Source organism: Paramisgurnus dabryanus, chromosome 12 (genome assembly GCF_030506205.2).
Source record: "Paramisgurnus dabryanus chromosome 12, PD_genome_1.1, whole genome shotgun sequence".
In the NCBI taxonomy this organism is placed as follows: Eukaryota; Metazoa; Chordata; class Actinopteri; order Cypriniformes; family Cobitidae; genus Paramisgurnus; species Paramisgurnus dabryanus.
In genome coordinates, this window is record NC_133348.1 from 21,729,634 (window position 1) to 21,757,151 (window position 27,518).

The 27,518-nt window shown below is 38.3% G+C and overlaps 1 protein-coding gene across 3 annotated transcripts; it reads right to left on the reverse strand.

Moving 5' to 3' along the window:
- Positions 1-184: 184 nt before the first annotated feature.
- Positions 185-19,102, reverse strand: esr2a (estrogen receptor 2a). Of its 3 annotated transcripts, none has more exons than XM_065257173.1 (11): positions 18,895-19,102; positions 16,089-16,254; positions 14,055-14,593; positions 12,405-12,571; positions 11,135-11,251; positions 9,557-9,880; positions 7,331-7,469; positions 3,020-3,153; positions 2,027-2,210; positions 1,727-1,945; positions 185-1,579 (listed from the first exon to the last, which is right to left on the reverse strand). In XM_065257173.1, exons 3-10 carry the CDS (start codon positions 14,453-14,455, stop codon positions 1,744-1,746), a joined length of 1,668 nt encoding a protein of 555 aa, XP_065113245.1. In that variant the 5' UTR covers positions 14,456-14,593; positions 16,089-16,254; positions 18,895-19,102; the 3' UTR covers positions 185-1,579; positions 1,727-1,743. The 3 variants fall into 3 exon arrangements, with proteins under 3 accessions (XP_065113245.1, XP_065113246.1, XP_065113244.1); XM_065257174.1 differs by having other exon boundaries at positions 14,055-14,577; positions 16,085-16,254; XM_065257172.1 differs by having other exon boundaries at positions 16,085-16,254.
- Between the last annotated feature and the right edge of the window lie 8,416 nt (positions 19,103-27,518).

Here is a 27,518-nt window from a genome sequence, read left to right on the forward strand (position 1 = left end):
TTTAACAGCCCCAAATTGTTCCTGAATCACAGTGGTGACAAAATTGATGCCTGCTATTAAGGCATTGTGGTCTTATTTTAAAAGTCTTGCTTATGGTGTGATTTAACTTGACAAAATTAATTTTCATTTCTAAAATGTACAAAAGAGCTGTATTTCCAAAGAACTTCACGAAAAACCTTTTTTAAAAGTAAATGTCATATACACAAGAAATTTTAATTCACCTCTGCATATCATAAGCGTACAAGTGTTAATATAACAGTTACATATGCACTGCAAGGTACAACACATACATAAATGTACAGAAAATGAATGTCACAAATCAAGCATTTATGTCTCTTGTTTGAAAAATAAACATTGATTAAAAAATATAACAAATGATATTTTCTTACTAGCTTAAATGTTTTTAAATGGTTATCAGTGCTTTATATCAATTGATTAAAAAAAATCAAAGATCGCATAAGTTTAAATAAATGCACAAATGTTTTTATTAAAATGTTAAAGTAAATAATACATCTTTTTTGTGCTTGAGTTGTATGTTTTCATGTGCCAATGCCATTATTTTCCTATAATTTTAACACTCTTCTTAAAACCTCTTCTATGTAAACAACATTAAACCAAAATGTATGGACTATAATTATGGTAGGCACTGCATAAAAATTTTCACCGCTCTTTGATTCTCAAGTCAGGTTTTTAAAAATGTAACCATTATAGTGCAAAAAAAAGTTTCTGTTTTCACAGTAAAACAGTCATGAGCTTGCCATATTGAACAGTATCAATAGATTGATAGAATTGATAGAAAATATACAAATGTTTTGTAAATGGCCTTTACATGATAGAAAGCAGTCAGTAAAGGCAGATCACAGCAAAAAGGCTGGAAAGAAACATTGTTACTGGTTACAAATTAACGTAAACCATACATTCAGCTTATCTGGTTTGCTTAAGTGATGTCTTTTACTGATTCTGACAGAAAAAGTTAAGGCATTACAAGTGAAGTAATTCCGTTTTCAGCCTTGCGTCTAGATTTCAGACGTTGCACATTTTGTTAGCTTGAACTCCACTCTTTAGAAATGGGTGTGCGCACTATAATCCAAATCCATTTGTTCAGTATAGTCGGTATCTGGTGTAGCTACATCAGTTGCTATAGCAACAGCAGTATGATGTTAAAATGTGGTACAGCAAAAGAAAGCAGTAAGCTGATAAGGACATTTTGCATTTGTCCATCATGGCATCTTGCTCTGGTTAAACTCATGGGTTCATAAGTCATTCACTCATTTTTGTTTTACAATTACCACGTAAGATTTTGCTATATGAGGAAAGGGGATACAGTTCTTGCAGTTCCTGTTTTGCCACATTTGTAAAAGTATCTGATTTTGATCAAATTAAAAACCTTGTGTTTGTGGTTGGTTGGTTCTTATTTTTCTGTTTACAAAAATGGCTTTGAGAGTTTTTCATCGGCTGCGCCTTTAGAAAAAAACAAAAGCTTGAGCTATCAGTGATGCTTTTCATCTTGTGCGTGCTCAATCCTCTCTTAAGTGTTTATGTCATCCATCCACCAAAAACTATAAATCGTCCTTCAGCCCTGGAGATAAAGAGTGAGATCAGAAAAATTGTGAGGACCATAATGTGTGCTATTCATTCAGCCCTGCCTTTTACAAAGAACCGAAATTAAAGCGATAAACGAAATGTTTCTCATGCTGAGAACTTTTCTAATTATTTCGAGTCTCACCAGGTGAACTAAGGTCCTTAAGTCCCTCCATGCTGTGAAGGGCATGCATGGGTATCCTGGGTACCTTCGCTGTCTTTGGGAGCAGGGTCCATTTGAGAGCTGGAGTGAGATAGCCGTGAGCTATGCATGATATGGGCATCCAACATCTCCAAGAGTAGGTCATATAGAGGAACTACCTTCTTCATCTTCATGCAGTGCAGATGATCCATGCCTTTGTTACTACATAAACATATTAGGGTGAGAAAAACACTAAAATAAACTTTCAACAAGCTATCACGTTCCACTATATAATGTCTGTACCTGACGTGTCTGATGTGGGACAGCAGCATGAGCAGATGGGCCAGCCGTGTTGAACGTTGCTGAAAACACAAGCCGGTCCTCGAGATGGCCCACACCAGAGCATCTGTCACCGAATCCAGCAGACACGGCAGCTTCGACCGACCCTGCAGCTCCTCTCCAGCTTCAGAAGAGCTCAAACACATGTCTGCAATGACGCACAAATGCGGATAAGTGCCGTTTTTTGCCGATTAAAGCCATAAGGTGCTGACATTTATAAGCGTTTGAAATAATAGAGGCTAAAACCCAAAATACCATTCAGTCCAAAGGATTTCCCATTCAAGCACGAGGAGATAAACTATGACGAATATTCCGATGAAAAGTTCAGGGGAATCAGAGCAGGAAGAAATACTGTTCCCCTCTTATTATAGGCCCAGGTACTGCCTGTTACTTAAATATAATCACTTCAATGAAATAGATACTTGGGTTGAAAGAGTTGAACGCCCATCAAAGCAGGCGTGTTGTCCCCATTAAGTCTTTACGGTGTTTGAAGGCCTTGCCAACACTCCCTTAAAGTTTAGGATAGTAGTAACCTTGTAAAAAAGTTATAGGCCTCTAGTGAAGACTCAGATTTATTATGGGTTTGTTGAGGTGAGTCATGTTTTTAATTTATTAGTATTTGGATGGGAGTGTATTCTGCCAATTTTGATGATAGACACAGTACAGAAAACAGGAAATATGGGGGCAAGCTGATGTGAGCCACAATCTCAGAAATAAAGGTACAAATGTATACATAACATTGACAGCTTTTGTACTTTTTTTGAGAGTGCATTTGGACGAAATGTGTTGTTACTTACATTTGCGGTAAATCAACCAGACCAAGACCTTTACTTTTGAAAATTAAAAAAGCCTTGTGGCATTCCAATCATGTGACCGATAACTTTTATATGACTTACCAATGACCTATGAATGAAACACTTTTTTTAATGAGAAAAACATTCTGTACTGTATACCCACTTGAGTTAAGGAGGACCATGGCTTTCAGACACACATACTCCTCTCTCTGTAACTTCAGTTCTCGTAATCGGGATGTGGCTGCAAGCAGCATATCAAAGATCTCCACAAACCCCTGCACACAGCTGCTCTCATCCCTGCCAAAACAAAAAGACATTCGTTAGTCGCGCAAATTAAACTTCCCCCCATTAGAAGCAAGTGTCCATGCCCTTAATCTCCAAACATTCGCCGACTAGCTCAAACCTGGCATCTAATAAGAGCTGAAATGTAGAATTTTTTCCAATGTGTTAATAGTAAATAAGACGTGTGGTGCTCTCTGAGATGCTGAGAATTGCTGCAGTTTGATATTCAGCAATGGATGTGACCAACATACTGCAAAAGCCTCACTAACACTGGTGCGAACAAAGGGAGAACATGCATAGATCACGGATAATCCCATTTAAAGTCCCTGTGAACTAGAAGTAGCGATCAACTTCACTTCCATGTTGTGACGTATTTCCGAAACAGAATATTGGTTATGTTTATGTGTATGCCATCGCCGTTCTTCTCACAGAGTCAACACCCATTTAAGTAGCATTTTTCAAAATGAAGGTGAGGTAGACTGGAGCTTAAGTCGCCTTGACGCCTAAAGTCGCGCTGCTGTGACGCAATCGATCTTAGAATACGTCCTTAGAAGGTCACAGCCTTCAAATTGGGACACAGCTATAGAATGGGCGCCACAATTTTATTAAAGCTTATAAGAGCACATGAATAAAAAAATGACTAACACTCAGGGTTTCCCGCAGCATATTTCAGTTAAGGCGGCCCGCCTAAGCTTGGAAACCCTACCGCCTTAACTAACTTGTCCAAAAAAAATACAATTTGCTGCACAAAAGGCCGTCAAGTTCATCTCGGAGAATAGCACGTACGCGCATCACACCACATGCGGGGACGCGCGCCACACGGCAGAAATGAGAAAGACGTGGTCCGGACCGCCACTGTCTGGAGGATAACTAGCCAGTTGATAAAACATCTCGGAGAATAGCGCGGACGTGCTTCACACTGTGAGCGTGCACGCGCACCACACGGCCGAAATGAGATAAGACGTGCTCCGTCATGTCTGGAGGATAGCCAGTTGATAAAACACATGTCCTTGAGAACTGTAAGTGGACTTATGTTTTGGGGTTATTCAAGCATGTTATTGTATTCGTCTATAGTTCTTGCAAATTTTTAAGTAAGTTAACTGGTGATTTTGTTGTTTGAGCAACCTGCTAGGGTTTCACGTGCCTGTTGATTAGATATAATTGTTGCATTATTTACATGCTACAGTTACACTCCTTTAAGATAATGTAATAAGGGTTGTACCGGTATACCGGTTTGGCGGTCTTTCACGATTATCATACCGTAAACATTTGCTTGTACACGGTTTTGGGGGAAAAATTATAAAGCAGATCTCACCTCTGCTACTGCACAAACGCAACTTAATTCGGCTTGACTGCTAGGCTCCTCCACTCGTTTTATGTACAGCAGAGAAAATGTCAGAGCCAGAGACTACAAATTCTAACCTCTATCCCCCACCAGAAAAAAAGTTAAAATCTACAGTATGGAAATACTTTGGGTATCCAAAAAACAAATGCAGGGTTGTTCTTTAAGATGGATATCCGGTTTGCAAGAAATGTGGACAAAGAGTGGCTGCAAAAAGAGACACTAAAGCCCATTTAAGTGATTACAGATCAATTTAAGTTGATTATACTTGATATATAATAAAAACTATACTCACTCACTATTTCACTCACTATATGACGATGTGAACAAATGAATACATCCAGAGCAGCTCTGAGATAATTAAATAAGTATTTCATTATTTTATAAAAAAAAAAAAAAATAGTAATAAATTAAGAATAAAATTTAATTTTTTTCAAAAGTGTTTTTTTCAAAAAAGTTTGACATAATAAACCATATGTTCAACCCAAACCCCCTATCTGTTTTTTTTTTAATTTAAGGGTCATTGTAGCTAATGATTATATTAATAAGTGTTTAATACCCCCAAACCGTGAAACCGCGATAGTTTCTGAGACGATTATCATACCGTGGAAATCTCATACCGTTACAACCCTAAAATTAATAGTGGGAAATAATAATTTTTTACCATTTTTGCGCTATCTATCATCGTTCGCCAGATTTTCTACAACATCTGCTTTAGTTTGTGTTTATTAACCCTTTAGTTTCACTTCATAACGCAGCTATTCCCATTAGAGGTATCTGTTAAAAACATTAAAATTCATTAATAATCTAGTATGTGTTCATTTTTTGTCATAGTTTCTTCAAAATTAAGTTTTATTTGAGTGTTTTAAAAATAAATATTTTATTTATTTATTTTATTAAAATATTTAAATTTTCATCATGATGCATACGCCCCGCCCCTTTTATTGCCCCGCCCTTGGCCCCGCCCATCCACCCAACCCTACCACCTTGACTAACAAATTTTCTGCGGGAAACCCTGAACACTGATAAATTGTTTATAATAAGCACTATAATATTACATAAAAGATATGAATTGTCAGTTTTGATTTCATTAAGACTTTAACATTAAACAAATCATATTTATAACCTAAACACAACGCAGCTGTTTTGAATATTAGAAACATACATTTTTACATTGTAGATGAATGTTATATCAACCTATAAGAAATTTCAATCTCAGATGTTTTGTCTATTTTTATTAGAAAAATCAAAATAGACACAAATGGGACAGTTCGATTGGAGTGTACAGCTATAAAAAATTAATAAGGAGATCAGATCATTCGTGACTTATTTTTGTGTCATTTTTTGTGATTTTATTGTTTTTTTTTTACACAAAATCATCCTACATAATGTAAAGAAAATTCTGTGAAAAGTCCTTGATTATTACGCCAGAATGAGAGTACAGTTCCTAGCCATATCCTCATAGAAAATCATAACTTTTAATTTTCTGTCGGTCTTAGTACACAATGTAACTGCAGAAGAGTCAAGTTTTAAATAGGAAAAATACTGAAACTCATTGGTTATTTTTTAGCGCAATGCTAATGGTCTAATCAGTTTAATACTGACTAAGACCATGTCAAAGATTGAAATTAAAGTGAAATCAATGACTGAAATTAAACTTTCAAAATCTCATAATTAGATCATGAGACTGTAGCCTAGATTTCACAGACAGGGTCACATTGACTCTTGAATGAAATTCATGACAAATACCTGAAAAAAATAATCAGAATATTTAAATTGTCAGAAGCATTGCATCCGAGTAAATCTAAGCCAGGTTGAGATCTCATTTGAAACCACATGTGGTCAGCAAGAAAATAGCCTCACATAACCTCATTGCTGTCTTGAAGAATTCATTGGGATATTAAAGAGATTTAAGCATTGTTTTTCTTTCCTACTAAACACGCAGAGACCTCGTAGATACTGTATGACTCATTTAATGTCGGTGATGCACTGTGTATTATTCCTGTTTAATTCATTTAATGGCAAACTGCAGTCAGAAAAAAGGCGTCCGCTGTTTCTGCAGCTTCTTGACTTTGGGAAGCAATTTGCCAAGTTGAACTCAGGAAGCCATGGCTATGGTACAATGAATTCCTTATCTAAAACAGCCAATGAAAATACAGTACTTTCTGGCAACAGATTAGATTTATAGCGCTTTTCAATAAAAAACAAAACCACCCATGGCTAGAATGGTTTTGTAGTCCAGTTTAAGGTTTGCAGAGCAACTGTAAGCCGAATCAATTACTTTCTAACATTACAACACAGGTACATATACAACATGTTAAAGGGTACAAATGTATAACCGTGAAGGGTATTGGCAGCTTTCTATTTCCCACCACAAACCCAAACACGCTGTTACACATCTGATCCAATCAGGCCATTTTATGGCTGTATTCCTACAACAGCCGTATTCAGCACCAGTTCAGCTGTTAGGAATTTCTCATTATAATCCAGAGCAGTCGAGAGCAGTTTCATTTATCCAATTTCATTTAAATGTCAGAACATGGTACAATTTACGTCAATTATTCTTTTTAGATCCAAATCCCAAAATATTCAAAATTACATAAAAATGTTTTGGGATGTTTACATGTAAATGTATTTGACAATCCAGTATAAAAAACAGAGAAATGACCCCTTATAGGTCAATTTACAAATAAACTGTTTTGAGGATGTTTAGATATTTGAATGGAAAATAACTGGAGTGCATCTAAAGCATAGGAGAGTAAACAGATACATTAAAGAATGTAGGGATGGATGTGCCTGTTCATAAATCAGGCCATTGAAGAGATAAACAGAATTATTCAACCTAGTTACCTGCTGAGACTGAGATCTGGAGAAAAAATGAGCTTTCCAGGGTGGTTAACAGACCTCCACATTAACCCCAGCATTAAAACCTCCAACCAGCAGCACTCCAACAAATGCACCTGGTCAAAAAGACTGAGCTCCACAAACCCTGCAGTGGGAAACATCAAACACTTTTATTCAATGTACTTCAGTACTTTTTCTGTTTAAGCGTTCAAGCAATCACAGACTCAAAGTTAACAGGTAATCACAATTCGTTCTGAATTTCAACAGTTAGAGATTGTGTTTCTATGCAAGGTAATCATTGCTAGAAGAAGTGCTTGTAGTAAAACAAAACTGAGTCTGGGAGAAAGTTTGCTGATGTACTCGACAAAATGTTCAGAACATGATTTAATAATAACTTAGAGGAAGACTGTTCCCATCGGAAAAGTCGAGTGTTGAAGTGATTAACACTTCAAGTATATTAAAAAACACATCAATTTGGGGAAAGGTCTCAAAGCAGAGCATTTGCTGAGAAATCTTGTGCTTTATAATGACCAAAAGATTTGATTTAAAAATTATCTTTACACAAGTTGTATCATGAATACTTTTTGTGTTTTTAAGGCTACAACTGTTTAGATATACAGTACTGTGCAAAAGCCTTAGGCCACCATGCCAGAATTAGATTTGTTGTTTTTTGCAATGTTATAGTGATCATAATATCATTGTTTCTTAGTCTCTTTAATAGAATACAATAAGCTTTGTATAGTTAGAACCCCAGTCATGTTTTTGAATGGTCGTGCATCATTTCCTCAGTTGCCCGCCGCTGAGACAGGAGAAATACAGATTTCAGTGTTGCACTTCCTTCTTTAAATGATGTAAAAATCATAATTTTGCATCATTGAAAGCAGGAAGTCCAATATCTTTGTTGAGGGGTGAGACTACAAACACCCCTTTTCTCGGTCAAATAGGCACCATATTCAAAATGTATGTTACATTTCGACTACAAATATGACACACTTTCAATAAAGATTAATGTTTCTACAGGTGAAACGGCCATTTAAACCTAAATAAAAGTAAATCCTAATTTCTCATTTTAAAGAAATTAGTCTTTTTACTTCATTCTGCTCAAAAACGCTCAAGATGTGTTTAGCGCCAAGAGAGGTCACACTAAACACAGACGATGCCTGAAGAAGATATTTAGTCCTGAAAATGTAATTTTTGTACATATCTTCTGTTTGTTTCTTAATAAAATAGATTGAAAAATAAATATGGATGGTCATTAAAACTTCTAAAACAACAAGTCTGGTGGTGGTAGCCTAAGACGTTTGCACAGTACTGTATCTGACCCCAAAGTCTCATAATCTAAGGTGTGAGATTCGATTTGATTTCAGTCTGTGTTTTTTCTCAGTAAATATGAACGATATCAAGGTTATTTTCCACAGAATGTCCTTTACATTATGTAGGATGACTTTATGTATAAAACAGTAAATCACAAAAATTACTTTTGCTGGGTTTTCACAGACTGGGTGGCGTATTGTTAAACAAAACATAATTTATATATGGCCAGGGACAAAAACATCAGGGGCCCTGGATGTAACAATCAGAATATATATATAATGCAATAAAGGCATTTTTTCAACTGTAATGTGACCCTGGACCACAAAACGAGGCAAAGCTGAAATAAGCTTTCCACTGATTTATGGTTGTTAGGATAGGACAATATTTAGCCGAGATACAACTACTTGAAAATCTGGAATCTGAGGGTCCAAAAAAATCAAAATATTAAGACAATCGCCTTTAAAGTTGTCCAAATAAAGTCCTAAGCTACACATACATATTTGATATATTTACGGTAGGAAACTTACAAAATATCTTCATGGTACATGATTTTTACTTAATACTTAAATGATTTTTGGCATTAAAATGATCATTTTGACCCATACAATGTATTGTTGGCTTAAACATACCCGTGCTTCTTTTGTGGTCCAGGGTCACAAATAGTATTTCGGATAAACAATGAATATCATGTGTTTGGAGTAACACTGCAGCGTGTCTTCAACAGAACGTTTTTTTTTCACTTTAGACGGTTTAACAAGACAAGTTTGACTTATTATGTGATTGAATCTGTGGATACAATGTTTACAATGTTCCATAAACGACAAAGACATAAACAAAGTAAAATACTGAACTTATATCATAACTGAATAATCTGTTCTTGTACTGTAAATGGCCCTTACAGTTAAATCTTACACACACCTGGTATCTTCTTGGCCCAGCTAATCATATGAACGAGCTCTTTGTCGGCAAGGTTGGTAAGTGACATCATGACATTGGCCTCAGTGAACGGTCTTTTCATGTCCTTCATGAGGTAAATCTCAGGTGGCTCAGCATCGATGATGCGGGTTATTAGTTCCTCGGGGCTCAGCGTCATGGTAACAACCTCGTTTCTACTGAGGGGACGTGGGACACTTTTAACCTCCTGAGGCCTCGGGACACTCGCTCTGGTCCTGGCAGGTAATCGTACCAGTCGCTTCTGCTGCCCTCCTCTTTGTTGGTAGGTGCCACGATCTCGCCGTAATCCTGTGAGAAAAACAAATGTCACACTGTAAAAAAATTCCGTAGAAATTACAATGTTATTGCAGCTGGGTTGCCGGTAATTTACCGTAGATTTAAATTTATGTTATTTACTGGCAAGAGTTTGTTCAAAGTTAAATAAATTTTAAATATTAACAAGTCTTTATCTTTACAGAATAAAACTATACAATAACAGCCTCATGCAAAGCATTCTGGGAACCAGAAATCATCAACCTTTTTCTGTTTTTTGCTTCAGATTTTGTTTCCCAGAACGTTTTGCTTGATGCTGTTTTTTTAGTTTTACTCTGTAAAGAAAAAGACTTGTAAATGTTAAATGTTCATTCAACTTTGAACAAAATGTTGCCAGTAAATAACATAAATTTAAATCTACGGTAAATTACCGCCAACCCAGCTGCAATTTCTACTGATTTTTTTTTACAGTTTCCTGTTAACCTAATTTTAACGCTGTTTACCCTGCGCCAGAGTCCTGCACGGGTCCATTTTTGGAGATCCGCTAACGCCCGTACCCGCAAGGTTCAACACCAGATCCGACCCAGTTTCAACTTTTGTTAAAACTGATTACATACAATTTTTAGAGTACTCTGAGCTTGGGTTTCACAGTGCTGAAGTGCATTTGATATAATATTTGATCCTGATACAGTAAAAAAACACATCAGCCAATGACAAACGAGTACATCACTTTTACTTCTAACCTTGAAGTGAAGCTCTGAAAGTAGACAGCGCTAAAAGAGCACTTAGAAGAATGGATTAGTAAATACACTAGAAGTCTCCACAGCAACGAGGGCTTAATTCTTCTATAGAGGCTAAAGTAATCACTTATCTTTAGAGGACAAGCCCTTCAACCATAAAAAGACCACAATCCAAGTGAAGAATATTTAATAAAATGATCCTTATTAATGTAATCTCATTTCAATTAATGTAACAGTATCATTTTCAAGAATGAAAATATTCATGTGATTCATAATTCATGAGTTGTGTCTGTGTTGTTTTGGCGGTAGACACCTTTGACCAACATCTATAAATATCTATGGCCAAATATGACATTACCTTATCATGATAATCCATATAAACTCTTCATCACGGCATGATATATACTTAATATTGGGACACAGGATAAAGTCCACCACTTTGGAAAAAAGTCAGCAGGCTTTGGCAAGCCCTGGTGTTGTATTTGGTAACTGTGTAAAGGGCTTTGGTATGGAAGGATAAAAAATGAGACAGAGAGAGATAAAGCCCTACCACATTTCATCATTCCCACTTCGTAACACTTTCTGAGCCGACAGGCCTGGCAGCTTTTTCGGCGGTTCTTATCGATGGTGCATTGGTTAGTTGCAGGGCAGATATAGTCATTGTGTCCTGAAAAAAATCAATCAAATGTTGACTGTTATCATAGGCTATAGAAATTAAAATGAATAAGATACTAAAGCTGCATTACTATGAATTGGGAAACTTGCATTGCTCTATATGGCTGATCTAGTGAAGGAGGGATGGGTCTTTGGTTGAATGCCTTAAAAGATGCCAAATTCTGGGAAATAATCTGGGGCTATTTGAAAAATTGCAAGCTTCTGGAAAAATGTGTGGAGCTTGCTTGATATTGTATTAAATTCTGCATAAAATTGCAAAGTCCTGGAGAGTGACCTTTCTTCAGTTTTCAAATGAGCATTTACATGAAGTTAAAAAAGTTTTTATCAAAAGAAAGTGCTGTATAACAGATGGGATAGGAATAATTAATTGACTAGACCAAAATTAAACATATACACTCTCAGAAATAAAGGTACAATATTGTACCTTTTCTGTCACAGGGGCTGTACCCTTTCAAAAAGTACAGCTTTGCACCTAAGGATTTCATTTTAGTACCTCAGAAGTACATGCTGGGACCAAAGAGAGCTTATTAGTACCTCAAAAATACATATTAGTATCTCAAAGGTACATATTGGAACTAAATGTTTACACATCTGTACCTAATGGTCCATACAATTGCCTTCTTAAAGGGTGCTGCCCCACTGAAGGCTAGGTTACATATTTTGACTTTTTTCTAACAATGTAGGTCCTTAACGTACGGTAATCTACCCAAAATAGTATTCTGTTTTGTATTCCTGTAAAGGTACCAAACAGAAACTTAGGGTACAGCCCCAGTGATAGAAAAGGTACAGTTTTGTACCTTTATTTCTGAGACTGTAGGGGTGGTTTACTGGACAGGGTTTAGATCCAGGACTAGGCCCTTAGTTATAGTAGGACATTCAAGTAGTTTATACAAAAAAACCTTACAAAAACAATATTGGTATGCATATTGAGATAAAACAATTGCACTAATATATGTTTAGATATGTTAGTACAGTGTTTTTTAATTAAGGGAGCTCAAACTTGCATTTTAGTCTGGCACTAGGATAAGCCCTGTCCGGGAAACTGCCCCATAATATATAACATTATGCTTATAGCTTATATCTTTGGACGTATTGATGATAAAAACAAAGTAAGAACACAATAAAATACTTGAAGAATGTGATACCTTGGATACTCCTCTTGAAGAAAGCTTTGCAGCCCTCACATGACCAGACTCCATAATGATACCCAGAGGCGTAATCACTACAGACAGCGCAGTAGTGCATGTCAGCTTTACCTCTGTAGGAGACAGATGTTTCTCCAGCATCTGCTACCCTCTTCACCAGAGGTTTGCTATAGATGGCAGTGGACACAAGCCACACACAAAAAATCTTTTAATTTTTTATTATTAGATAATCATCATATCCTAACTCCAGAACCCCATTTGTCTTTCAAGTAACCATGATGATTTTAGTTAAGATCTCATTTAGAACATCGAACGTCTCAGATCGTAATTTAAAGAGCAAATATTATCCAAAATCCACTTTTACAAGGTGTTGGACATAAATGGCTGTTGGCAGTGTGTAAAAACAACCACCTTACAATAAAAAAATCAAAAATCCACAATCTCCTTTTTAAATCCCTATTAAACCAAAAATGCCGAATTAGACATGTTGTCTCTTGTTAATGTGACATCACAAAAAAAGCCACACCCACGGCCATTGACTGACTGGTTAGTTTTAGCAAAGATATTTTTTTTATTTGTTTGTTAGTGCATTGTGGTGCTAAATATACTATTGTCTCAGACTGTATTCACAGGAATCAGATCTATTATTAACCAAAAGTGATCACTGTCTCCTTTGTAAGGGAGTAATGGCAGTAGTTCATATGCATGAAGCGCTTTTTACACCAACCCAAATAAGGCATTTTGTACATGATATAACAAATGATCTGTTGGGCAGTCCCTCCAGAAAAACGTGATTATGCGATTGAATGATTCAACGCATTATCAGCCAAATCCGCATATTTAATACCCCGCACTTTCGCAGCATAAATTGCAAATTTCTGTGCAAAAAATATTCAGGGCTTGCATGATTTCATAATCCCTGCATTTTCCTAGCAAAAATCACATATATCTTAGCAGAAAGTTGAAAAATTTTGCATTCCTTCACACAACCGCAGCCATGTCCCCTGTTGCCATGGGAACGTTATGAAGTGACGTGATTATGTGACGTGAACATCATTGAAAAGCTGCAAACAGTTTTTACAAGTTCCCACAGTTTCTGCAAGTTCCTGCAAATTCATCCCTTTAAAATTGCATAAATATCCTGCATATTCCATCACATTTTTTAAGAAAACGTGCCGCAAGATCAAGGATTTTTGCCCGCAACAATTACAAAAAAGCGTTTTTCTGGAAGGACTGGTTGGGTATTTTGAGCAGAACCTTCACAGACACAATCTAGGCACACCTGAGACTTATATTATGTCTTGTGGGCGTAATATGTGCCCTTTAAAGCTGCAATCCAAAACTTTTGCCTCTATATCGGCATCTCTGTTTGCAACATAAAACTGCAGGTTAGCTTACATACTTATCTGAATGTTTGCTGAAAAACAACTGATGACCCAACCCAACTTATGTACTTGCTCAATAACTTTAATAATTTATGTTTGTTTTAACCAAAAACGTTGCAGCTTTAGGACAACCACTGAAAAACTAAATACATATAATTCAAATAAATATATATTTTTTATACCTTTTAGGTATCCATATACTTTACAAAATCTAGAAACCTATAGTATATATTTTACTATAGTAAAATCTCCTTTTAATACATACCTGTTTTCCTCTTCAGCGTGATCATGTGGCGTAAGTTCTGCCCAACTCCCATTGGCCGGATGGTTTTGCTGAAGGCGTGTCTGTTGTTGATGCAACGCAAATGAAGAAACGTGACTGTGAGGTGGCCAGAATAGAGTAGGGCTTAGCGACTGCCGTACTGATGGGCAGTCAGAAAGGGAAGGCGCACCATAACCAAGCAGAGTGGGGCTATAGAATGGCAGAGTGGTGAAATCATGGCCAAGGTCCGTGTAGGGTGAAGGGATGCAGATGGGGTGGCTCTCCGCCGTCAGGGACGGAGAGGTGGAGTTAAAGATTGGAGCGAGGACATGACTTCCTAAACGGCTCGAGTCCACTTCCTGCATTTGCGGTACAGAGTTTTCTTCCTGGGGATACTCTGACATGGTTATCACGGATTAGCTCATTGCTGTTGCATCATCAACAGGGGACTGTTGATGTATTTTATGTTGAAATCCTCAGTCATAGATGAAGAATTATGATAAAATATGATGCAGGAAACTTTCCACTGGAAATGTGGGAAACTGATGGGAAGGAAAACATGTTTTTCATTCAATACATGTAAACAGTTCTTACCTTATCTTTAAAAACACACACACTGAAATAAAGCAAAATTGTGTGACCTTTAAAGACAAGTAAATGAGAGCATCAATAGGCTGAAACTGTCTGCAAGATAAAGCAGCAACAAATTAAACTTTTAAATATGATATTATAACCGATCGAGGGCCAAGTCATTTTATATCAATGATGTCTGGACCAAAAAGATTTAAAAATACTTAAGCTATAAGATTTTTGGGGGTTTTGTGGGGATGTGATATTATAGTGACACCTAAAGCTGTTATTAGGCATGACAGACTATAACTGAACTGCTATTTTTAAATATTCAAATCATCATGTTTTATACCTTAAACAAATATTTTTATTTTATTTTAACTAATACCAACATTTATAATGTTTTTTAACAAATTATGATATTAATTATTATTTTTAAAACAATTATTTTGCTTTTATGAAACTTTTTGTCAAATGTTACACTTGTTTGTTGCTTTCTGTTCTTGGTATTATTACTGATGTAATTTAACTTTTAATATATGGTATATACAGTAATGAAACACTGTACTGACCAATTAGCATCTGGGATCAGAACCATGCATTTTTTATTAAACTTCATAGAGAAAATGTCATCTAGGTTCCCGACTAAACTGAAACTGTGTAAAAATAAAAGAAATCCACTTGATTTGACTTAATTTTTCATATATTTTTCTAAAATTACATCAAACACAACAGCAACAGTTCATCTGTCAGACGCTTTTATCCAGAGCAACTTACAATGTAGTCAAATTACACATTTTATCAGTATGTGTGTTCCCTAGGAATTAAACCTATGACCTTGGCGTTGCTAGCGCTACGCTATACAAGCTGAGCCACAAAAACAGTTTACACACACATTGTGTCCCTTTGCTTTGCCATATGCCGACAGCAATATTCAATAGCATTGAGTATAACTGCAAAGTGAGACAATATACTGCAGCATCATAGGCTCAGGCAGGCTCATTATGATTTAAGAAACACTTTTGTTAAAAAGAAAGACTTAATTTCTAGTAAACATTTTTTTTATTTAACTTAGCTTAATCTTAATAAATTATTATAGAGTAAATAACTATGTGTTGCATACATCTACACATTTTAAGTCAGTTTACAACACAAAGATAATGTATCAAGCCTTTAGTCTGTTGTTTAAAATGCAGCTGTGTTGTTAATCTAAACTGCTTAAGATGAAATTTTATCTTGAACTCTCAGATCTAAGAGTACCTAATTAAAATGAATGATGCATTATGGCATAATAAAAACAAGACATGTTAGTTTTAATCAGCTTTGCAGTGTGTCACTACACCCCAGAGATTGAAAGAAATGTATCACAGTCTCTCGTAGGACAGAGCATTGTAATAATGATATACATTAGTTCGTAAAAATGAATCGTAAAGTGGTAAAGAGACTCTGATTAATCTACATACCTACATGCTGTTCTTGTAGACTGTACTTGACAAAAAAGCAGTTAGCAAAACTCTCTGACTCTGACCAGACAGCCAACGGTGACTCGACCTGAGTCAGCTGAGGACTTTTGAACCCTTGTGTCAATGTGGACAGGCAGATGGCCAAAACATATCCGGCACAGGGCACGTTACTGCAGAAACAGACATGTAAGTAAAGACAGATATCATGCTAAAACATACATGTTTTAAATAAGTAATAAAAAAGAAATTCACTGTAAAACAACACATTATTAATAAAAAAATGCAATGTTAAATACACAGTTAATGTATAATGCATAAATATCAAAAACCTATTTTACATACAATTTTATTTTATCATATATATATATATATATATATATATATATATATATTTTATTATTATTATTATTAAAACAGGTTTCCCCTGTTTTTGCATTAGCCTGATGAGTCACACATCTGCTGCACCTTACAGGCAGTGAATTTTAAATGCTTATTAAATACTAAATTGGTTAAACACAAGTAAACAGGGACACTGATTATTTCTCATCAAATATGATGCTTCTCATACAATACATTACATTTGACCTCTATGCATTTGGCAGACATTTTTATCCAATCCACTTACAGTGCATTATTATCTGTAACTGTGTTCCCTGAAGATCAAATACACGACCTTTGCACTGTTAACACAATGTTCTACAAGTAAGGCTTTAAAGAACTTAATGTAATTTTAAACAGCTAAACAGCTTTCCAATACTATACAGAATAGGAAGAAAAGGCTGCAAGCATTAATGAACAACCATAAACCCTAGTATAAAATCTCAAAAAATCGCTTTTTTTTGCAAATTTTGTTCTGTATTCTGGATTTTACTTGAGCTTGTGTATCAATCTTGCTTATACTCTAACTTGACATTGTGTACTATGATATGGCTTTTATATTACAAACTGTTTTTGATTTTTTAGATTTGTTAGATTAATAAATTTAAAAAACTTACATGTAAGTGTTCCACTTTACCACCTGACCCCTGCAAGCCCCCAGAGTTCAGTAACTCATATAAACTTCATATAAACCATGACTTTAACCAATCTATAAAGATGTCATTTCAGAACATTAAGTTCTGGCATCAATCACATTATTATAATAATTAGAATCTGTTTTTCCCATTAAAAAGCCCAGTAACCTTTAACCTTGTAAACTTTTCCTCTCTACAGTAACTCCAGCATTTCGTCTGAGAGGAGGATCAGAAATTCATAACATTTATAGAGGAAGACATGAGGGGGAGAACTGGAATCAGAAAGAGACTTTGAGCTGCCCGCATCAATTCTCTATAGACAACCGGTTTACCATGATGCAGCTTTTGAGGGAAAAAAGCACCCGGCCACTATCCAGCAATGCATACCAAACACAAAAGTCCAAGGCCATGGTGTGATCTTTCCTCACTCCCTTCTCTAGCGGAAAACGGATAAGGGAGAGAAGGCGAGACGGAAACCATGCCCTGCGCAGGAGTGTTGGGAACTGGGAAAAGACCACCTTTGGGCCTATATACCTTCTAGAAAACATACAGTACAGTTATAATGTGTTATATTTATACCCTCGAAGGAAGTTGTAGGAGTGACATGCAATTTACCAAATTAATGTTAATCTAATTTTAAATCTGCAAATAAGGTAGCTTTTATTAGAACATAATCAGTATGCAAAATGATGAAAGTATTGAACTCTGTCAATAAATTACAAAGCATGGCCTGCAGATCAATCTTAAAATATTAGTTTACTAAAAATTCCTCTTCACTGTTCTACCGGAGACACAATGTCAACTACACCTTGGATGACCCGTGGGGTGAGTAATGTTGCTTTTTTAGGTGAATTAACCGTTCAAGTGATGCTGGGTGCATGGATTTGCACCACAAGAATAACCTGGACCGGTTTTTCAAGGCAAAAGCAACCAGTGCATGTCAGTTTAGTGTAAATAAACATTTAGGAGTTCACACTAGTGACATTGAGAGGACGTACATGTATAAAGGTGAGCATAAAAAATTATGATGCAAAAAAATACCAAAACGAAATTATTTTGTTTATCTATATGTCTTTACGTGGTTCTTTATTTGGTAGTTTTTAATTTATAAAGAGACTAACTAACAAAAAAAATAGTCAGAATAACATTGAACATTTCATCCTGACAGTCTAACAGCTATTACGAAGACCATGGCTTTACTACAGTAACACAGTTTAACTATGGTACTGTAATAAAACTGTATAACCACAAATTTACCATTGACTCAATACAGAGACCATAGTAAAACATTATGGATATATACAAATGGTAATTAATCGGCTAAAACATGATTACTATCATTTAATACATTAAAAGCATGGTACATTTGCAACAGAAGGGTACATCTGTTTCACATCTGACAAAACATAAATACACAGAAAAGTGGACAGACCTTCCCTTAAGAAATATAAACATGTTTTTATGGTAAAAGTGTAGTAACCATGAGTGTATCAGTCAGTGTATTGATTACTAGCAAAACTATGGTTTTACTACAGTTACCATGGTTTTCAAAAACTATTTTTTACCCTTGATAGGCTACTATGATTCACTTATGTTAAAAAGCCACGACTAACCAATGTGTGAATGTAATATTTATGTGTGAGTTAGCTCGTGTCATCAACAGGGTCCACGCGCTCTCCAACATCAAAATGTATTTGTGCGCGCACGCTGAACGTAAACCCTGACATTATAATGCGATTGAACAAAAGTTACTTCATATATTTACTATAAGAGAATATTAAATGATAGTGAACCTACCAATTGCAATCGCTGTTTCAGAGTCTTGATATCTGTTCCGGTGAGTATCCGAAATGCATATTTTTTTCCCTTGCTGTCACTTTAAATGGGATAATATTCTCGTCTACGGGGAAATTAGCAAATAAAAAAAGAAAATAGAAAAAGAACCCAATCTCCGTGTACGCTTTTAAGGACCCGTTAAAGTCCGCTCTGCTCTCTCTGTCACTAAACGCTCGTACTTATTTTTGAGAGTGCTTGCGTCATTGACCACACCCCTTGAACCTCCACCTCCAGCGTTCTAGTGTCTGCTACTGGAGCACTTCACAGTGTTTTATTAGAGCAGTAGTTTATGTTTGGATGAATTATTTAATTGTTTACTTACTGCAAAACCCACTGGAATCTTTAGCCTATATACTGTAATTCATTCCAAGTGCCTTCATTTAAAGCACTGGCACACAGGATATATAGAAACTATGATTAATTTTTTGTATCCTTTGGAATAACATTAAAAGGGAAATCAAAAGTGAACTCTTAAAATCCGTGTACAATTAAAATAGTAAATGGATTCAGGTTTTATTATGAAATGTGGTAATAATACCAACTGATTTATTGCTTCCATAAATTCTGACTTTAGATATTAAGCTAAATTTAGGCAAACCTTATGAAAAGAACTGGGTTACATTTAACTTTATCATCATTGTACAGAGAAGTATCTATGAGGTACAGCATCAGTAGCATTAGATCTATAGAGTCCAGTATTACAGAGATGATGTGTAAATATGGCCAGTGTCAATTACAGTGCAAATGGCATTTTGATGTGGGAATGTGCAAAGGTATGGGGAAAGTGGATGAGACTAATGGCATGAAATAAACATTAAATATTGTACAATGTAGAATAAATGTATGATAAAAACACTGTACAGTGTCCAGTGAAGTAGCATTGTTTAATAATGTATAGATCAGCATTATTTTTTATAACAACACAAGGATTATGCACAGCAACTGCAAGCATTTACTTGCAAATTCAGTCATTATCTTCTTATTATTGCTTATTCTTATAAGCTAACAAATTCAAGATTCCTGAAGCAAATGCCAAACTTGACCATGTCATAGTTTTCAAAGCCAATACTCACATGATATGAAAATGAGGGCAATTTCAGCACAATTTACTAATATCTAGTCATATTATATTATAGGTAAAGCAATAAAAAGCAACGGTTGACCCATTTAGTGCTGTTATCCATTTTGGTGCTTTAATGTTACTCACAATGTAACATTTAATCCGACAACCAAAAACAATGCACAGGGAAAAGCTCTAAATCAAACACACTTAGTACTGCAAATAAAAGTTAAATAAAATTTCTAGAGCAGCAGGTCTGATGTTGTCAGCCTATTTAAAGTTATAGTTTTTGGACCTCTGGGAATTGGAGTGAATGGTAGTAAATTGTGCACATTAGCAAGAGTAACGGTGCCATGAAATGGCTTTGGAAATGTGACAGGTAAAGCCATCTCCACAGGAGATCCATGCTTTAAGCAGAGGCAGAGATGCAATGCTAGGTGCTTTTCTCCCACTTTCTCTCTGCACCTGTATTCAGGATGTCTGATAACCAGCCATATGGCCTGCTGAGATGATTGCACCTGTTACCCCTGCACCTCAGAAAGCTCCAGCTTTTAGAGTTCGAGAAGTACAGGCTTGGTGATTACCTGTACCTGTACATCCACAGGAAAATCATTTATTGTCGTGCTGCAAATTATGCATAATTACGAGAGTCGTCTGACCGCCTCACTTGTTTAGATGAGCTCTGCGAAAGACTTCTGGTAATTATAAGATGTACACCAGACAATAAAGTTTATATCGACGGAGCTTAATTCTGATAGTTAACTTATCACAGGCCAAAAGGTGTTAAACTATTATGAGATATTAAACATAAAACTAGAAACTAAAAGTAGATAATTAAACATACGGGGAACTTTGAAGCAACACCTCGATCTACTTCACCATTAAATTCACAGTGCACTGTGTTCTGTAAGTAATCTGTTGGAGAAGAGAGTCTGCACCTCAGGAGGGGTCTATTTTATTCTCTTTTCATTATTAATGGTGGAAATGGGTCCTGCTGATGAAACGAGTCGGAAGAATAAGGTAAAGACAGGACTGGCTGTATCTAATCCAGGCAGGTCTGCATTGGTAATAATCACCATTCATTGAAGGGGTTCCTGTTCCTTATATTCAATGACTATTTCAATAATCACTATCATGAACTCTAAAGAAAGGTGGGAAGATGGAGAAAGAAATAGTATTACTTTTATATAAAAGAACAAGGCAGTTCAGTATTCACTTTGCCTAGAAACTATATTGGCTACAAACCAAACTGGGGTTTTCTGAACTGTAGACTTTATTTGCACCTGCTGGGTTTAGTTCTCCGGATACATGTACATTTATATACTGTATGTGGATATGTTTATCTAAATGAACTTGTGTTGTGCATTTTATTGCTAGCATCATATATTTGAGGTACAGGAATACTTTTACACTAATAACATTTACATATTATTTCAAACCTAAAGATGCACTGTCTGCTTGCATGTTTGCGATGGCATCACTTATCCGCCTTTATTGCTGTTCGGAAAGGCATATGGCTGTTTTTGAGTTGTAGTCTTTCTATGGTGCCAGTAAATATTACGTTTCTATAATAAATTTCCCTGTTAGTATTGTTATAATAGACAAAAGACATTGCAGAGTCAGTAAATGTGCCAAGGCGAGAAAATGCCAGCGAGCAGAAAAATGCCTTCCCTAAATAACAGCCCAACACGTGCCAAATCAAAACAATAACATCAACGACTTCCTCTCTCACTTCTACAAAGCTTCACGCTGACCTCGATGCCCCTGTGGGTCAACTTGAACCCCTCGCATGACCCTGGCAGCACCAGTCAGGAGGTTTTATTTATCAATGTTCTCCAACGTTGTTTGTGGCAGTGGGTTTGGGATCTTCCTCTTCTTTACAAATCAATCATTCTTTGGAAGCCAATACTTCTTCTTTTTAATGTCAGCTGTTTTCTGTTTTCGAGGTTCTTGTGACCTGTGCAGTAGATGGTAACGATGAAGTGATGGTAAGATACAGACCTGCAGGTTATATCATTAAACATTATTTCTCAATATTAGTGTATGGTATCAGTTCAAATCATCAGTTACCAAAGTCTTTTTTTTATTAATTGCTTAAATTCGGGTCACTAGTCCCTTTTACACATACAGTCTTTACTGGTAATTTACTGGTAAATTGCAGTTAACATGTCATGTGTGAACAGAACCTTTCCGGTAAATCAGTGCTCCCAATTTACCAGTAAAGCCCTTTTCACACAGAAATTCCGTAAAATACACGGCATATGCATCCTGGATTTTTCCGGAATAGTTCGAGTTTTTGTTTGTTCACACTGCCAAGATTACACGGCATCTGATGGTCCCGGAAAGACACGTGACCTGTTGAAAGTCTCGCCCTCTCTTCTACGCAATGTCTGAAGTTTGCATATTATATATTATTTCTCTCTCCAGAAACAACTCGCGTGCATTTTTTTTATGATAAGACTACAAAGGAGCGCGTGAACGCACAGTTCTATGCTGGTGAATGACCTCAGCTTCAGAGTGGATATTTGACATGCGGGTATTTTCGTTTATTATAGCTCAAATGAGCACGTGACGCGATATTCTTTTATGCTGCTGAATGATCTCCGTTTCAACGCAGTAAGTAACGAGCTAACTTACCTGATATCTGCTTCAGTCCAGTTTGCTGAAATTTCTCGTAGTGAATGTTGTAAATCCCTCATTTTAAAGAGTTGAACCAACTTCATGTTGCCATGACACGCGCGTCCTCACTACGGCACGTGCGTCATTGTTTATGCGTCTCATATATCATTTCCTGATAACTGCTTCAATCTAGTTTGCAACATTTCTCGTGGTGAATGTTTATATGCATGTTATCTCTCGTTTTAAGGAGCTGAACCATAACTTGTGTTGTGATGATGACGCGCGCGTCCTCACTTCGACACGCCCTTTAGGGCATTCTTGCGGCTTCTTGTTCACACAGAGGGTTACCCGCGTATCTTACTAAGTCCTCTTTCCGGCAACAATCCCAGAAGATTAACGGAACGAGTTTTTGTTCACACAGACGCTTGTCTGGCAATTTTACGGGTATTTTCTGGGACCAGAGGTCTGTGTGAATGGGGTTTCAGACAGGTTCTAAGATTACCAGTAATTTACCGGTAAGCGCAATGTGTGAACGAAACATATAGGATTACCGGCATTTAGAATGAATGACGTCAGACCGCGCTGACAGCTCGGGCCAATCAGAAAGTTTTTTATACAGGTGACGCGTTTAACCCCGCACTGTTTACGTTCGTTTCCACAGACATGCTGCTTAAAATTCGAGCACACCTGAAGTTAACATCCACATTTCTTAACCAAAGTTGTTTAAAACAGCTTACCATCTGTTTGCTATATTGCCGACATCCTTAGCATACCATCTGTGAAGCCTAATGTCCAAACGCAGGTTCCATTTGACGCCGCCTAACGCAATTTGTTTTGTCACGAGCAACTTCGCGACCGTTTGCCACAGATGTGAAAACAACAAAATACGGACCGTGGATATTAAGTCATAACCCGCCATTGTTTACAAATACGACACGGACGGAGCTCGGCGGCCGCGCGCCACAGGTGCTTTTGCTTTCTCTCCGAGTTTACCGGTATTTTGATACTAATGTGTGAATGATGTCTTACTGGTAAAAAGACGGAACGTCACTGCATGTGTGAACAGCACATTTTTGTATTTACTGGTAAATTCATTCTGGTAAATTTATGGTATTTTACCAGAACTACTGTGTGAAAGAGGCTATTGACGTTACAGCAATTATTTTGTCAGATTGCATTTTTTTCTGTCGTAAATGGGTTTAAATGCATATAAAAGATATCATACATGTAGTATTTATCCCATGTACTCACTTTTAGTTTTTTAAAAACCATCAGTTTATTTTTTTCTGTTATTTAAATGTCAAAATATCATACTGTATGGTGTAAGCATCTGGCCATAACCACTCTCTTTACATGGATTTTTAACGATTTCTCTTTTTGTCATTTGGGGCAACTGCTCATCAAGTGTTGTAACAAATAATAGCATTTTACTGTATTGAATCAAATATCTTATTACTGGGCCTGAAAATATGAATCACTGATACAGTATGAATAAGTGAATACTAACATTTTATCAGTTTTATGTGATGTACAGGAAAAATTAGTTTGTTGAAACAAGACCGCCGCATGAAATACGCAGAGAGTTGCGTACTGAGTTACTCCAAATTGCTCTATTTAAAATAAATGCACTAATAACCATAAATTAATAATTATTTACTTTAAACATAATAAAACACAACCATGATCTATTGTTTTTCCACATTATGCACCCTATAATGTGCAGATGGTTGACACTGCTAAATAAATCTTGATAAAGTGATCATCACCACAAAAAATAGTGTGTGTGAACCTGATTTATTTTACTGCCTCCTTTAGCTGTAAGGCCTTGACCAAACTGAATGCAGGACTCAATGGCACTGCTCTTCATAAGGATAGTTGCTGTGCTAACATGTCTTTGTCACACCCCGGGGGCGGACCCAACTATACTACTGGGCCACACCCCTCTTAACTCTTCCACCTCGAGGAGTTTCCCAAGAACGCCCCAATGACCAGACAGACGAGTATACTATAATTAAAACAAACTTTATTAAATATTTAAAAAGGGGAAAGGGGGAAGGGAAAAAGGGAACTTTAAAACTAATGTGGCTCTTCTTTGCCTCCAGGGCCACTTGGGGAGAAGGCTGGGGGCCGGGGCTCTGGCCCAGCAACCCGTGGCGCGCTCCGCTTCTCCTGGAGGCAGAATCGAACACAGTCAGACCAGGTCAGACACCCCACTAATGCTCGCAGCACTGGGGGATCCTCGTTCCCACACAGGGCCTCACTGGTTCAGGTAGGTAGTTGCTACAAGCATAGAACAGATTATTCCACAGGTTGCGTTACTCACAGTGCCGGGGGATCCTCGTTCCCACACGGAGCTTCACTGGTTCAGGTAGGTAGTTGCTACAAACACAGAACAGATTATTCCACGGGTTGCGTTACTCACAGTGCCGGGGGATCCTCGTTCCCACACGGAGCTTCACTAGTTCAGGTAGGTCGTTGCTACAAGCACAGAACAGATCATTCCACAGGTTGCGTTACTCACAGTGCCGGGGGATCCTCGTTCCCACACGGAGCTCCACTGGTTCAGGTAGGTTGCTGCTATAAGCGCAGAACAGGTTATTTCACAGGCTGCGTTACTCACAGTGCCGGGGGATCCTCGTTCCCACACGGAGCTCCACTGGTTCAGGTAGGTTGTTGCTATAAGCACAGAACAGGTTATTTCACAGGCTGCGTTACTCACAGTGCCGGGGGATCCTCGCTCCCACACGGAGCTCCACTGGTTCAGGTAGGTTGCTGCTATAAGCACAGAACAGGTTATTTCACAGGCTGCGTTACTCACAGTGCCGGGGGATCCTCGTTCCCACACGGAGCTCCACTGGTTCAGGTAGGTTGCTGCTATAAGCACAGAACAGGTTATTTCACAGGCTGCGTTACTCACAGTGCCGGGGGATCCTCGTTCCCACACGGAGCTCCACTGGTTCAGGTAGGTGGTTGCTATAAGCACAGAACAGGTTATTTCACAGGTTGCGTTACCCACAGTGCCGGGGGATCCTCGTTCCCACACGGAGCTTCACTGGTTCAGGTAGGTTGTTGCTATAAGCACAGAACAGGTTATTTCACAGGTTGCGTTACCCACAGTGCCGGGGGATCCTCGTTCCCACACGGAGCTTCACTGGTTCAGGTAGTAGACGAAGCTCCCGCTGTCACACCCCAGGCACAAAGCTTGATTTTCTCTCTCTCCTTATAGGATTCAGGCCACCACAGATGTCACCATCTCGTGTCTCGTCGGAGGCTAGGCAGTTCGAACGCTACAAGCACAGCATACGCACAGCAAGTCAAGCGTAAACACCATCAATCAGTGAAACTCACCCACAGCACTCTTATACCACGTCACGTGAATTTTAGATCGTCCTTGCCACCTGACCACGACGACCTCGAGAGATTGGTTGGGCAACAACTGGATCACAAAGGAGGGAGAAAGGTAGGGTATTCACAGGCCCGGCGTGTCAGTTATCACTTCCCTGGCTCACCTGTACTTCCTCTTTCCCACAGGGCCACTGGCTTACTGGCGGGCGGTGCTTCGTCCGTGCTTCTGGTCAACCGCGGCTCACCCACGCTCTCCTCTCCAGTGGGGCCAGGGACCTCACGAAACACAAGAACACACACCAGGATAACTCTTCATACAAGACATTTGCAGAGCAGTATCACAGCGGTTACTCACGCTTGGTTGCCAATAACCTCTGTTCACGGTGCTCTCGATGGCTCAGTGTCCACTCCTTCTCACATAAACTCCACAATATCCCTTCGTCCGCTGACTGTCTCTTACTCTCTTCCCCAGGAGAGCGATCCGACCAGCGTGGTCCGTCCGCAAAGCAGCAACACAACGTACACAACGTATACCACAAGCACCCCGTTTAATGTCTGCAAAGGTGTCTTTATACCCTGACTCTTCTCCTCGTCAGCCTATTAGCAACCGCTGTGTTAATTTGCCCCACCTGAGCGTGATCAGGCTTAATTTTGCCTTAGGGGAAACCCCGGATACGAAGTGTGGAAGCCGGATTCCGTCAGTCGTCAAAATAAGATGTGGAAGCCGGGTTCCGCCCGTCGTTCATTTAAAACGTCACCTGTGACATCCTCCCCCGCCGAAATGGTTCTAGTCCCTAGAACCACTTCCTGTAACCCACTCTCCATACCGGATGGGCGGCCGCCCCCGGGTCTCACGCTGGGGGCGCTGTGGTGGGGGCTCCGGGGCTTCTTCGGCAGGTAAGTCATCCAGCTCTCCTGGAGCCTCTGGGGCTCCTTCAACAGGTAAGTTATCCGGCTCTCCTGGAGCCTCTGGGGCTACGTCGTTCACTGGACCCACTACGACAGGTAAGTTCTCCGGCTCCCTTGGGGCCACTCGGGCAGGCCCCTCTGCCGGGCCTCTTGGAAGGATGACCCACCCTCCATACCAGGGGGTAGCAGCCTCCGGCTCCTTAGGAGCCACCTCTGTGGCTAGTGGGGGATAATTTGGACAAGGGCGGATCATGTTCCGATGGACCACCCGATCCGGCCCAGGCTTCCCTTCTGGCCGGATCGTGTAGACCGGCTGCCCCGGTCTCTGCTGCCGTTGCACAATGTACGGCCTCGCCTCCCACCGATCACTCAGCTTGCCTCCACCTAGTCGCCGATTGTCCCGGACTAGTACCCTTTCTCCAGGGAGCAGGGGAGCATCCCGCGCCGTCCTATCATACAACCTCTTGTTCTTCTCCCCGGCTACCTGGATCTTCTTATTGACCTGCTCGTAGGCAAAGTGGAGACGGTGGTGGTGTCGTCCCACCCACTCAGTCACGTTCCCTTTTCTCTCACCTCCCGCTGCTCCCAATAGGAGATCTGTGGGCAAGCGGATGTGTCTTCCAAACATTAAGTACGTGGGGGCATACCCCGT